This window comes from Apodemus sylvaticus, chromosome 12 (assembly GCF_947179515.1).
Source record: "Apodemus sylvaticus chromosome 12, mApoSyl1.1, whole genome shotgun sequence".
Taxonomy (NCBI): Eukaryota; Metazoa; Chordata; class Mammalia; order Rodentia; family Muridae; genus Apodemus; species Apodemus sylvaticus.
In genome coordinates this window covers 98,630,488-98,645,725 of record NC_067483.1, presented here as the reverse complement: position 1 = coordinate 98,645,725, position 15,238 = coordinate 98,630,488, and the positions used below count along the sequence as shown (strand labels likewise).

The window sequence follows — 15,238 nt, the reverse complement described above, 5'->3', positions numbered from 1 at the left end:
TAGACAGAGACAGAGATACAGAGAGGGAGAGAGACAAACACACACAGAGAAAGACAGAGACAGAGAGAAACACAGACAAGAGACAGAGAGAGACACACTTAAAGAGACAGAGAAAGAGAGAGAGAGACAGACACACACAGAGTGACAGAGACAGAGATAAATACAGACAAGAGACAGAGAGATACACTTAGACACAGAGAGGGAGAGAGACAGAGACAGAGATAAACACAGACAAGAGACAGAGAGACACACTTAGAGACAGAGAGACAGAGGGGAGAGAGACAGACACACAGAGAGAGACAGAGACAGAGATAAACACAGACAGAGACAGGGAGAGACACACTTAGAGACAGAGAGACAGAGAGGGAGAGAGACACACAGAGAGAGACAGAGACAGAGATAAACACAGACAAGAGACAGAGACACACTTAGAGACAGAGAGACAGAGAGGAAGAGAGACAGACACACAGAGAGAGACAGAAACAGAGATAGACACAGAGACAGAGAGAGACACACTTAGAGACAGAGAGACAGAGAGGGAGAGAGACAGACACATACAGAGAGACAGAGACAGAGATAGACACAGACAGAGAGAGACACACTTAGAGGCAGAGAGAGCTAGGAGAAGAGCCAAGTTCCCAAGGTGGGAGCAAGCAATGCCATACCCCAAAACAGGAAGAACGCAAGGCCCAGAAGCCGGGAGAGCAGAGACATTGTACAAAGACAGGCTGGGCCTCTTCATGGGTATCATGCAGCATTGAGCGGGAATGTGGATTTCCTCCTCAGTGTGGTGGGAAACCACAGGCGAGTTTTGTGTAGCAGGTAACATAACCCATGTTCTGGTCAGTTCACTCAGGCTGTCCTGTGAAGTAAATGTGGGAGCAGAAGGGCTCCAAGTGGGTGACCTGAGGCTCCTGAGCCACGGCAGTGACTACAGGCTGGGCCAGGGCGGTGGCAGGGCTCAGGTCAGGACTTGCTGACTCAGTGAGCCTGGGGTGTGTGGGCCAGAGTTCCACATGGGTCTTTGGCCACTTTCCCAGGTCAGAAAGGTGAGGCTGGGTGATGGTAAAAGATGTAGTTGGTAACAGGGATTTTGTCTCAATAATACTACACTACAGATGACTTCAGGTGAAGTGGCAGTGTGACTGTACACATGGCTGAAGGTCAGAAGAGATGTCAGATATTAAAATGTGGGGTTATCAGAATAGAGATGGCGTGTAAGTCCCCTAGCAGTGAAGTTTGAATGAGAACATCCCCATAGGCACTGGAACCCTTGGTCCCCAGCTCATGGTGCTATTCGAGGAAGTTTAGGGTGTGGTCTTGTGAGAAGTGTGTCCTAGGAGTGAGCTTAAAGGGGTTAACACATAACTCTCCTTGCAGAGAGCTCTCTGCCTTGTGCTCCAAGTTCCAGTTGTGAGCTCTCAGCATCCTGCCCTGACTGCCAAGTCGGCCTGCTGCCTCCACCCTGCCGTTATGGCTGCTAACCCTCTGGACCTGTACTTCAAACTCTTCCTTCTCCTGTAAGTTGCCTGGGTCATAGTGTTCTGCCACAGTAACAGAAAGTAAGTCTACCAGCTGCCTGAAAGAGGCTGCTCTGTAGACAAACAACTTTCAGAGCATAGGGGACCATTATCTTCCGAAAAGAGGCTGTTACTTTGTAGCAAATGTTGTGTCTAACTTAGTATGTGTTGAAACCTATCAAATTAATACCTTTATTGAGTCATAATGTTCCAGCTCCTAATTTACCAAATGAGAATTTTCTCTGCACCAGCTGGCCTCCGGGGCCCATCCTGCTCTGGGAACAGGTAAACGCTCTTCAGGTAAACAAGAGGCGACGTGCCTACTTGACCACTTAGTAAGTTTCTTCAGTAAAGATTTGTTTTTTTTTTCCAATACAAAGCCAATATTTTTATCTCCATCTTATTTCTCAGTTGATCAAAACTCAAATCAACTAATTATGTTTGGAGGTTATTGACTTACAGTTTGATACTAGGAACGTTAGTTGTGGGATTAGGTGTATTAGATTCTGCATTGTATGGAACTATGCATGTTCCTTGAAGCGGTACCCATATTTGTTCAAAGAGGTGGATTTTCTCTCTACCATCAAAGTCCTGAGGACTGACACACGATTGTTCTCAGTAATTTTAGCAGAATGAAGGACTGTAATATTTCTTTTATAACTAGGAACTCAAAGCATCCTTTTTTGTAAAGATGGTTGGTTTTTGTTTGTTTGCTTTCACAAAAGGAACACAATGGTTGCAGATTAACTTACAATCACAATGTAGTGTCTGGACTTCCCATCTCATACTGTGCCACCTCCCTATATCACTGCCTAAGGTCATTGGCCAAAAGCAAAGCCAGAGTTACATAAAGGCCAATGTAGGCCATTCTTCATAAACTAAATTAATAATGTATTGGCTATATTGAATATAAGTATATATGCATACTCTCTCCAAATAAATGAGAAAACATTATCAGTTGCCTGCCTTGACTACATAACATATATCCACATCCATATTTTAAACAATACCAAAACAGCCATTCCCTTCCCCTAGACCACTTCCCTCCATATTTTTATTACTTCTTTTTGTGGCATCGTATGTTCATATTTGTTATTAAAACTCCATTTTACTTCCATTTTGAACACAAAACTGTAAAACACAGAAATCATGAAACAGGAGGTATCTGAATACAACTCTCAAATGTAATTGTGAGAACACTGGCAGCCAAGAGCCACCCCAGTCTGCTGGGAGTGCAGACTACAGCGCCCAGACACCTAACTGCTGCACCACCTGGCCTGTGGTGGGGCTTGGGTTCCTATAGACACAAGAAAATGAGTCTCTGGTCTGTTGTGGGCCTTATACCAAATAATCTATTTTTGCCTTGAGACATATCATCACCTTCAAAGAGTCCCAAGGGCAAGACCGTGGAACCACTTTCAACCCAGACAGTCTGTTGAGTCTCCTCTCTTTCTCTCTCTACTTCTCCCTCCTACAGGTTGGTAGGAGTCTGACCGTATTATCTTACTTTTTGGCAGAAAGTGCTTTTTCTCCTTGTGCACATAGAGATCCTGTTGGATCCAGGAGGTCCTGGTACTTTCGGGAACAGATTCTTTGACATGCCTGCAAGCTAAGGCCTGGTAAGCCTGGCTGAAGTGCCTCTTCTGCACTCTCAGCAGGCTGACTTGGTTGCTTCTTTCCACCAGACAGTAGGACTCACGCTTCTCGTTTAGCTCTTCCAGGAGCTGCTTCCTGTTCCCTCCCTGTCTCTTCGCTTCGTTGCCCTTGTTCATGGATGCCATTTTATCAACACACTGGTTGCCAGCTGATTCTTGCTGTCCTGCCAACACATTGAGTGTGTTTATTAGTCTCCTGTCCAACTCAGAAGCCAGCTTCACCTCGTATCCACCTTTACCAGGGCTTTCTCCTTCTGCAAGACCGTGTTCCAAAACAGGGGACAGAACCAACTCAGGTCATTATTGCCCCCAAAATACTACAAAATTTGGCAGTGTCCAGCAATTCATGTTGTGTTTTCCTGCCACGATAGCTGGTGATCGATCTGAGACGGGTTCACCAGCAAGGTATGTGTCTATCTCCCTGACTGACACACCTTTCCCACTTTATTTATTCACTTTGGGAAGTCTGTGAGCTTAGAGCCTTTTTATCTGTACATCTGTAGCGCCATCTTTTACAATATCTACAGTGCCAGCACTCTGGGAGGCAGAGGCAGGCGTATTTCTGAGTTTGAGGCCAGCCTGGTCTACAGAGTGAGTTCCAGGCAGCCAGGGCTATACAGAGAAACCCTGTCTCGAAAAAACCAAATCAAAAAACAAAACAACAACAACAACAAAAACCCAATATCTACCGTGGTTTAAACCCAGTGTAATGAAGGGGCCTGTTAATAAGCAGTTGAACCTGGGTATGTATATAGTGTTCACATCTGTAATCTCAGCATTCAGGAGACTAAGGCAGAAGGATTGCATTGAATTCAAGGCCAGCCTGGGTTACAGAGTAAGTTCTGAGCCAGCATGGGCTAGGGTGAGTCCCTGCTTCAGAAAACAAAACAATAATAACACATATAAAAGGCAATATATGAGCTATCTAAAATAGTCTGTGGATAGTCCAGTGACTTAAATAGATCTCTTCAGATATCTACTGCAGAAGAAAAAAATCCTCTCAACACTGGATTTGGCAATTTTTAGTTAAAGGAATTTAAAATGCCTTGTAGAATAATTAACAATGAATAATTTGAGTTGCTTTAGTAAAACTGACCATTCTAAGTACCAATTAATATTGTGACATAAAAACTATCAAGAACAATTTACCTGGGTGTGATGGTGTATATCCTGCACTAGGGAGGCAGAGTCAGGAGAATCTCTGTGAGTTCAAGGCCAACCTGGTCTACACAGTGAGTTCCAGGACAGCCAGGCCTATATAGAGAGACCCTGAGTCAAAAATGAAAAACACAAAACTAAACAAACAACATTATGGATAAACCTACAGTTAGCTCAAATACCTAATTAATCAGCAAATCTTCTCTTACTAAAGATGCTGGTTTATGAGAAATTTAAACTCTAAATTCTATTTCCTTTATTACTTTTTGGGAATACTGGGAATTGCATATTTGAGGCTAGAATTATGCCACTGACTGACATTCCCAGCCTGGCTTTAAAAAGTTTCACTATCCTCTAAATATGTACATATCAAACACAAATGGCGATAGGATTCATATTTTGTTAAAAGCCTGTTTTATAAATCCGCTGGAAAAGATATACCATGGTGTGACTGTTCACTGAAATCACAAAATCAAAATCACCAAAGGTTAGGCCCCAACACTCAGTAGAGTCTAGTGGTAAAACCATGGATTTCTGGTCATTTGGGCTTATGTGCTAGGTATACTGCCTACTGTGTGCTGTAGAGTCTAGTGGTAAAACCATGGATTTCTGGTCATTTGGGCTTATGTGCTAGGTATACTGCCTACTGTGTGCTGTAGAATCTAGTGGTAAAACCATGGATTTCTGGTCATTTGGGTTTATGTGCTAGGTATGCTACCTACTGTGTGCATAGCTAGCTTAAGTTACCAGTCTTCTGACATATTCAGTGATAACATTACCCATGTCAGAGTATCATACAGACTGAATGAGCTGTATGAAGACTTTGCTATTGCTACCCTCAACAAACAGTCACCTATCTATCACGTAATCAGGCACCTGGAAAGAAAGGGTTTACTCTGTCTGATAAGTAGACAGTATACCTTGGTCTCCCTAAATCACAAAGCCAAATCACCATGTATACCTTGGTCTTACTAATCTGTTTTACATGCATTGTGATGAGAACGGTGGGATCCAGTGAAGCCAAAACTGCTGCATCCTTGTTTTAAAAAATTCAGTTGAGACTTTCAGGAGGCTGAGAACAGGGAACCTCGCCATGTCTGCGGCCTTGGGGAGCACCAGCCTGCACAGTCTGCAAGCCTAGAAAAGTGGCCCTTTGTGTGACTGGCACAGGGACGGGTCAGTTTCCACAGCTCATTCTCACAGTCTCTTAGCTCGTCCACAGTGCCTTAGAACCTATATGTGTAATCTGTGATACTGGAGATGCTTGAGAACATGAGGGTGGATAAAACAGACTTTATTTGTAGAGCCCATATTTTAAGCTTTCCCCTCATTAAGATCTGCTAGCCCAGGTCAAGCCTTGGGGCTCTCGTAGCCCTGGGAAGCCCTGGAAGCACACAGAGCAGCATAACGGTTGAGTGTCCCGATGCCCCCCAGGAGGCTGAGTCAGGAGGATCATCTGAGCCCAGCAGTTCAAGAACAGACTGGGAAATACAGTATGATCTCATATCAAAAGAATAACAAACTACAAGCATACAGTTTACACACTGACTGGCTGACCAAAAGCTTATAGAAGTTTAATCATTTAAGAGACTGGTATTTGCTAGTTCAGTGTTTACAGTGTTTTTATGAATGCAACTACCATCATAATGAGAGCTGACTACACACAGAGAGAAACAGCATTATCATTCCTACAGGTATGTCAATTATAAATTACCTTTAATAACACCAACCCAAAGCCTGTCTGAAGTCCACAGTGAGGATCAGCTCACTGGGCTGTCGCCTTGGTGGTAGAATTTTCTAAGCTCTGCCACCTCAGATCCATTCTGTTCTTAGAACCCCAGTTAACAGAGGAAACCTTGAGCCAGAGACCGCTTACTTCCTGATCTGGTGTCCTTGGATGAATGACTTGAACTTTGTTTTTATTATCAGTAAGATATTTAGTCACATATAAAATGGACACAAAGATAATCAATCGTTAAGTCCTACGGCAGATGATCGATAGGACAGGAGCTGGGATTACATAAAGCACACATGTAAAACTGTGTGCTGAGACCGCCTTCCATTAGCTGTGATTTAATTTCTCAACCACTCATTCTGTGCCTGGTGCTCCTGAGGAAAATGGAGACTAGCAAGAGCACGCATCCATGAAAAGTGCTAGGAGCTCACTGGAATTTTAAGCCCAGGAATTTGGGACAAACCTAAGTAACATCACATGATCTCATCTCCAAAAGAAAAAAAATTACCTTCATATTTCACACAGAGGACTATTCAGATATCTATAAACAAAACAAAACAAAACAAAACAGTCTCATTGTGTAGCTTTGGCTGTCCTGGAACTCTGTGTAGACCTGGCTGGCTTCAAACTCAGAGATCTGGCTCTGCCTCCTGGCTCTTGCTTCCTGGCTCCTCCTGGCTCCTCCTGGCTCCTCCTGCCTCCTCCTGCCTCCTCCTGCCTCCTCCTGCTTCCTCCTGCTTCCTCCTGCCTCCTGCTTCTGCCTCTGCCTCAGGGTGCCTGCACTAAAGGTATGAGTCACTATGCCCTGCTCAGATAGCATTTCAGAAGAGAATCTTTTGCTTTTTAAGAAAATCCAAAGAAATAAATTTCAGAAATATAAAAGTCAGAATTTCTTTTACCTCCTGCAGGAATTAGTGATAGAGGAAAGACCGGTATGGAAAGTTTACACATCAGTTCCATGAAGTCAGCAAACACACATTAGCTCACCCAAGTGTAAAGAGCCTGGGGTGTGGTGACCATGGAGACCAAAACAGTGTTCAGAGGGATGAGAGCAGCTTTGTTTGCTTAGGATGCCACAGATAATCTGAAGGTTTATCAAGAGAACACACATCCGTTGGGCGCCATGTCAGCATCTTTAAATGCAGGCTCCATCTGGATTCTCTCATTTCTGGGGCAGCTGGGGGAAGATGCTCACACTGTGAGCCTCGGCTTACCTAGCTGTAGACGGGCTAGCCAGTATGGAGCTGTGGGATTAGATAACAAACTTAAGTATCTGATGGAATTAAGAGCCACACTGACCCCAGTAGAATCTGTGTGAGAAGTTCCACAGACTGAGGCATTAGACTTCAAAAGAAGGAGGTCTCCTGGAACCGTTGTGGAACTCTCGGCCGGAGCAAGCATATTGAGCCGTAGTTCTCATGGCAATTTTTCTGTTTTTTTCTCTTTTGAGTCCTCTTCTTGGTTACAGGTTCCTGGTAGCCTAGACCATGATCTTAAGCATAATGGATAATAAAAATAATGGATACAAAACCAGCCCTAGAGATGGGTCACTAACATGACCTTGTCTCCATGGAAACCAATGCTTTACTTTTCAAATCATTTACAAAATTATTATGATAGATTAAAAACTTTCCCAACAATAAAATTTTATATGGCTACACGTGTGTCATCGGAGGTGGGTTTTGGTATATGGTAAAGAAAGTCTTAATTAAAAAGAATTAAGATAGTTTAAATTTATGCGTTGATGATTTATAAAAAATCAGGCATTAGATGTTAAATAATAATTAGTCATATGGGACTGGAAAGTTAGCTCAGCGGCTAAGAGCACTGACCATAAAGGCTTATTAACCTGTTCTTGGGAATATGCCACTAGCCTTGGACAACCGCCCTATTGAATACATTCTTTTAGAATTGTTATATTTTGATGATTTGTATTATTAATAATGATATTATCTGTTGTGTTTATGATTCACTGAACATGTAGTTTCCGAGTTGTGATGCTCAGATGATTTTTGTATTTTACTGTGCCAATTGATTTTTGTTGGTATTAGTGATTGTTTTGCTGGATATGGTTTCTAAGAGCTATGTTTGGTTTTTAATGTATAGAATCCCCTGCTTGAGAGCTGCAAAATACACTCAGATTCAAACTGCCTCTGTGTTTGTTTCTGTTTGTCACCACCGAATCCTTACCCACCTGGACTTCGAGGACCCTCATCCCAGAGACCACCCATACCCAACTGGGATTGTCTGTGGCAATTAAGAACGCTGAAAAGACGCTCAACATTAGTTTTCCTAAAATATATATTAGGTTAGGTTATTAACTCAGAAAGTTATGCGTGCTGCACCCAAATACTACTATTTTATAATTGTCAGATAAGTCACCCAGCCTGTAGCATCTCAAGCTAAGATTTCCCTCTCTCAGAGATTGCTTTCCCTGCAGGTTGTACTTTAAGGCTGTGCTGATCCCCATTCTCCAGATATTTTGGTTTACTAACCACCCTAATCCTTGCTCCAGTCTTACTTCATTCTAGTCCAGTGTGCACACCGAGTCACACCAGCTCTTCCATTCATTCAACCAAAGGGATGCTGTGTCAGCATCCTCAGACCCTCAGGTATGGACCTGAGGGATTTGCTTGCTATGGTAGCATCTTGTTAGTTACTACTGCTGTGATGAAACACTATGAGCAAACCAAACTGTGGAGGGAAGGGTTTATTCTGCTTATGCTTCCTCGTCACAGGGAGTCAGGACAGGAAGCTGCAGCTGACACTGGGACCACAGTGGAGTGCTGCTTAATGCCTTCCTCCTCATGGCTTGCTCAGCCTGCTGTCTTACAGAAGGAGGACCACAGCCCAGGGATGCACCACCCGCAATGAACTGTGTTCTCCCACGTCACCATCGTAGTTACCTAAGAAAATGCCCTACAGGATTGGCTACAGCCCAAGGTATTTTCTCAATTGTCTCTCCCTCTTCTCTGATGACTGTAGCTTGTCTCGAGTTGACCATAAACTAGCCAGTTTGGGTAGCTAATACATATCTGCAGCTGTGTTGGGGACATGCATCCACTGAGGTGCTACTGAGCATTCCTGTCCAGACCAGTGCTAGGGGAAGGTGACTCAAAGATGACTTAACTTGAGTTGTGTGTGGTGGTACAGACCTGTGATCCCAGATCTTGGGAGACTGAGACAAGAGACCGGCTGAAGAAAGCTATTTAGAGATCATATGTGTGTTGGCTACAGGGAAATAGGATAGTTTACATAAGGGACTGAAGTATCTGAGGTTTGGGAACTGGCAGGGCATTAGCTAAGGGGTTCAGGAACAATTCCCAGGTGGCTGCAGAAGAGTCGACCCTAAAGACATGCCCCCTTCCAGAAAGGATGTCTGGAGCGAGTAAACATGGCCTCCTGGGAATGGGGGAAGGTCTGGAGTCAACCTCCTGGGAGTAGGGGAGGTCCAGATCCCATAAACATGGCTTTCTGGGGGTGGGGGAAGTGGAGCAAGATAAACTGTATAAAGACTGATCAAACAGGCTTGGTGGGGGTCACCATTTCTCCTTCTGGTGCAGGACGACCCCAATGTGCATCAGAATAATAAATTCCTCTTGCTCTTTGCATTGATTCTTGGCTCTGTCTTATTTACTCAGGGGGTCCCTGGAAAGCCAAGGCTCTCTGGAGTCTTACAAGGCCTTTGAGGCCAACTTGGGCTATATAGTAAAACCTTGTTTCAAAAAACAGTAAAAAGGGGGCTGGATAGATGGCTTAGAGGTTAAGAGCACTGGCTGCTCTTTCAGAGGTCCTGAGTTCAATTCCCAGCAACCACATGGTAGCTCATAACCATCTATAATGAGATCTGGTATCCCTTTCTGGCCTGCAGGCACACATGAAGCAGAATGCTTTTATATATAATAAAAAAAATGTAAAAACAATAAAAACTTTATTTTAAATAAGTAATAAAAAACTAAAAAAAATATGATTTAAATGGTTTCTGCCCCAAACAACTAATAGTTATTTGAGATACCACATGGATTATTAATGCTAAAAATCATATTGTAGATATGATGGGGTAGGACCTTGGAGAGATGGGTACAGCTTGTTTGCATGTTTTCCAGGTCTTTCCTTTGCCTAGACCTCTTTGCATTAGACTTCCTGTGGCCCAGCTGTGTCGGGCCTCTAATACAGCTTCCAGGGAATAGTTATTCTCTAAACGCTACACAAATAGAAACTTTGGGATTCCTCTGAAGTACATGCTTTGGGCCGGGTAAGGATAGGCAAGAAGATAGAAAGTCTATTTTTATCTGACCAAACTTCAAGGTTTTACCAGATTAATTCTTCCCCTCCAAAAAAAATTTGTTATTTTAATGTATGTTTGTTTGTTTATTAAGATTTATTTATTTTATGTATGTGAGTACACTGTTGCTCTTTTCAGACATACCAGAAGAGGGCACTGGATCCCATTACAGATGGTGGTGAGCCACCATGTGGTTTCTGGTAATCGAACTCAGGACCTCTGGCAGACCAATCAGAGCTTTTAACCACAGAGCCATCTCTCCAGTCTCTTATTTATTTTAAATGATTTTTTTATGTATTTGTATTTTATGTGCATTGGTGTTTTGTCTGCATGTCTGTCTGTAAGGGTGTTAAATTCCCTGGAGCTAGAGTTACAGACAGCTGTGAGCTGTCCTGTAGGTGCTGGGAATTGAATCTGGGTCTTTGGAAGAGCAGCCAGTGCTCTTAACTGCCAAGGTGTTTCTCAAGCCCTTATTTTGATGTTTAAAGGAATAATTTTGATCTAAGTTTAAATTTTTTAAATACTATTTTAAGTATTTTAGATGGTATGTTCATCAGGTTTTCCATGACTGGCAATATACCCGAGAAAATCAACTTAAAGGGGGAAAGTTTATCGTAGCTCATGGTCTCAGAGGTTTAGGCCATGTTTAGAACTCTGGTGGAACAGAATATCACTGGAGCATGAGGCAGGATAAAGCGTTTCACTTTCTGGTAGCAAAGAAGAAAGAGAAGGGGTGGTGCTGGGTCCTAATGCCCTTTCCAAGGACCTACAATGACTTAACTCCCTTCTGTTAGGTTCTCCTAAAGGTCCCACCATCTCCCAGCACAACCATCATCTGAGGACCAAGACTTTAACACACAAGACCTCGGGAGATGTTTATGATTCAAACCATAACAAATTGTTTTCTTTGACTTTTAGTAGTGTTGAATAGTTAAATGCAACATTTCCCATTTCTATTGTACAAGTACTCCCATTGTGAATGATTAATAATATTTTGACTTAGTTTATTTTGCCATATGCATGCCTGGCGCCTGCATAGGCCAAAAGAGAGTTTCAGATTCCTGGGAACCAGAATTACAGATGGTTGTGAGTCCCCATGTGAGAGCTGGGAGTGGAGTTCAGGTCCTCTTCAAGAGCAAATGCTTTGAACTGCTGAGTCATCTCTCTGACCCTATGACGGACAGTTTTAAACTACCAAGAGTGACCTCACTAGACCTCAAGAAGAATCAAGCATCTCCTAAGCCTGTGCAAGCTGGCTACAGTATAACACTGTTTGTCTCAAAAGTCGGATGGTATATTTAAGAAGCTCTCAGAGAATATAAACCACATGTTTAACCTAAAATGGAATTAAAATGTTTAAGGGAATTTGAGGTTGGTTACTATAGAGATGGAACAATTCTTGTCTCCTTCACGGAGAGGTTAAACAAGTGCGGAATGGATTGCCCCAGATTTGATGTGCAACTAAAATATCTATACGATCAATGTGTTCTTATACGAGTAAAATGTGCTCTTATACACTGTACCTGTCTTCAGACACATACCAGAAAGGCATCAGATACCATTACAGATGGTTGTGAGCCACCATGTGGTTGCTGGGAATCAAACTCTGGACCTCTGGAAGAGCAGTCAATGCTCTTAACCGCTGAGCCATCTCTCCAGTCGGATCAAAGTGCTCTCATCACTGACAACTTCAGCTGCTAGAAAGCACCAAGGGCAAGAAACCACGCAGGAGGGAAAATCCTAAGATTGCTATCCCAGGAATGCAATATACATGCACATAACTAAAATATCTCAACGAGGCATGGAAAAGTGCACTCACCAAGGTTTTCACTTCTGGACTTCTCCACCGGTTTCCACTTCCAACTGGTTTTTCCAGAGTAGAGTGAGTGGCAGAGGTGCTTCTGCATGGGCAGACAGAACACGGTGGTGGCAGCACAAAGTGAATCTGTCCACTTCCCAACATAATGGATTGTATGTCTGTCAGCAGGTTCTGATCTCTACCTTATCCTCTAAGTTTCTTAGACCACAGGAAACCTTTGCTCATAAACAGCCACATCACATCTGATGGTGTTTTAGACCTTGACTCCCACGTGCTGGCCAGATTCCATATTTCTAAACTGTTACTGTTACAAATTCAAATCTCTATAACTTGATACTTAACTCTCATGATGTAGCTCAATCTGGTCTTGACTCCTGGCCAAGTGATGCTTCCAGTTGTATCCTTTCCAACAGAGATTAAGGTTCATGTTATATTATACACCCAAACATATGGTATAGAGTATGACTCATGGCACACTGGTTAATAAGTATCTACCCCGAGAGAGAGAGAATTCAAGGTTAAGGAAGTTGACCAAAACTACAAAGAGGTGTTGCTGAGTTTTCTTCTTTTTTTGTACTCATTCTTTAAGAAACTTTGTGAAACAAGTGTATGAATTGTATCTAATTCTTCCCTTGGATGGATCTATTTTACTTTTCAGAGGGCAACAATGTCAGGAGAAATCTCAAACACAGCATAACTCAGCTTTCTAAGAATTCTGTGGAATTCAGGAATCACCCACAACATCCCTGTTCAGACAAGTTTGTTAATGCTTGTAGGGGATGATGGGATGATGGGATGATGGGATGATGGGATGATGGGTAGTAATCATGTAGCTGTCCAGGTAAGGAAAATGGTGTTGATTGCCTCTGATGAAAAAAAAAAAAAAGGTAGTTCTTGCTATGCAAGGAGCTTGTTAGATAAGTCCCTAGTTGCTTCTCTTCTGGAGTACCCTAAAGATGCCCTCTAGGTATGGGCTCTGCCATTGTAAATTCAGATTGAAAGTACTTGGTGTGAACAATTGTGGGACAATCCAAGCAGGCTTAGACCTAAATTAATAAAAAGAATGAGAAATAATAAACACTTAGATACGAGCAGATGACATGGTACATTTACCGAATATTGATACAGGAAGGGTTCAGGTCTTCCTAGAATGTGTGCTAGCTACTTATTTTTTATTTCTCACAACAGTGTCAGCACTATCCCCATTTTATAGCTGCAGGCACACATGCACACATGCACACAAACACACACATGCACACACACACAAGGGAAAAAGAGAGAGAGAGAGAGAGAGACTCAAATTATTCCAAGACCATGTAGGCAAAAACTGCAAAAGCTGGGATCTGAACCCTAGCCTTTGATGCTTGATATTTACCCCCCCCACTAGATTACTTACTAAATGAACCCAGAAAGTCTATCAAGTACCAAGTATTGTTCACTCTCTTAATCATTACAATAGTCCCAGAAAGGATCCCAACATCCTATTACAAAACAGCTATGTTAAGTGCTCAAGGTCACACAGATAGTGAAAACTAAAGGTAGAATTTAGCCATAACATAGCCAGCCATAGTGGTGCATGCCTTTAATCCCTGCACCAGAAGGCAGAGGCAGGAGGATCTCTGTGAGTTCAGGGCTAGCCCGATCTATAGAGGGAATTTCAGGAGAGTTAGGGCTATGTAGAGAGACCCTGTCTGGGGGAAATATATATATCAAACATCTACAACGGCCTGTCCTTAGTTATGCTGTCCGTTTCCACTCCTACATACTCCCTAGGTAATGAGTTTGTGTATGGTTGCAGTGTTATAAACAGACCTTTGGCATGGGTAAGAAGGGCCCAGGAGGAGAGCAAGAATGATATAAACGTCTGCAGGGAAAATGAGAGCTGATCGGAGATGCCAGAAACCTAGGGAGTTGCTGTCAAAAAGAGAAGACACATGACCTTTAAGCACAAGGATCTTAAACAAGTGAGACACCCTGGTTCCATGCAGAGACAAGAGGTTATCTGTCAGATCTGGCAAGCTGATCCCCAGTTCTCACCAGATTGTAGAGAAATCATAGCCACTATATTTTGCCAGTTTGGGACTTTTCAAAGGGAGTCAGTTTGCAAATAACTGGGCAACTACAGAAAGGTGCACAGCATTCAATCCATGGCTCCCCTTTCTGAACATCTGTGTTTTTGAAAACAGGTTGGGCTGGGGATGTGGCTCAGGTGGTAGAGTGGCTGTTTGGTATGCAGGAAGTCTTGGGTTTGCCCTCAACACTGCATAAAACTGAACCTGATGGCAGATGTGTGTAGTCTTAGGACTTGGGAGGCTGAGGCAGGAGGATCAGGAGTTCTAAGTTATCCTCTGCTCCTTGTGAGCTTCTTAGTTTAAGGTCAGCCTAGGTTATATGAGATTCCATATCAAAAACCTAACAAAAAAACCCAGATAAATAAAAATTTCCAATTCAATCCTGTTATGTTGGTCAGGCTGCCAGGCTACCTTTATTTCCAAGCAATTCTTCTGCCTTAGCCTCCAAATAACTGGGACTACAAGCATGTGCCCAGCTCCAACATGTTTGCTTGTTTGTTGTTTATTTATTTAGGAGCCTTCACAGGCTACATAGTACCTGAGACCATAGACAACTATGAATACTTAAGATAAATTGTGAACATTAAAAACAATTCGTATTTTTATAAATTTACAAAATAAAAGTTTTAAGTGCATATTAAATCCATTGGATTCCTCATTTAGTTATATTTTTCGTTTAGAGACTCAGTAATCTAATTCAGTTACTCAATAATCTAAAACAATCTCCAAATGAACATCTACAAAATCGTATTGGAAAGAATTTACAGGGTTTCTCTTTTTTCTTATCGTGTGTGTGTGTGTGTGTGTGTGTGTGAGGGTACCTGTGTGATGGTCAGAGGACAACTCTGCAGGTGCTGAGGAATCCACAGGTTTGCAGGCTTGTCAACAAGAGACCTTACCCACTGAGCAGTCTCGCTTTATAAGAGCTTTATTTTCCTTAAAGAAACAATTTACAAAATACTTTGTAGAGCTTTTCACAGAACGGGTAACTCCC

General features: G+C 42.6%; 1 protein-coding gene across 1 annotated transcript; it reads right to left on the bottom strand.

Annotated features, from left to right (window-relative positions):
- Nucleotides 1-1,293: 1,293 nt before the first annotated feature.
- On the bottom strand, nucleotides 1,294-3,328 carry Spata45 (spermatogenesis associated 45). Its single transcript, XM_052199945.1, has 2 exons — nucleotides 3,028-3,328; nucleotides 1,294-1,544 (listed from the first exon to the last, which is right to left on the bottom strand). The coding sequence occupies exons 1-2, from the start codon at nucleotides 3,299-3,301 to the stop codon at nucleotides 1,294-1,296; spliced, it is 525 nt and encodes a 174-aa protein (XP_052055905.1). The 5' UTR covers nucleotides 3,302-3,328.
- Between the last annotated feature and the right edge of the window lie 11,910 nt (nucleotides 3,329-15,238).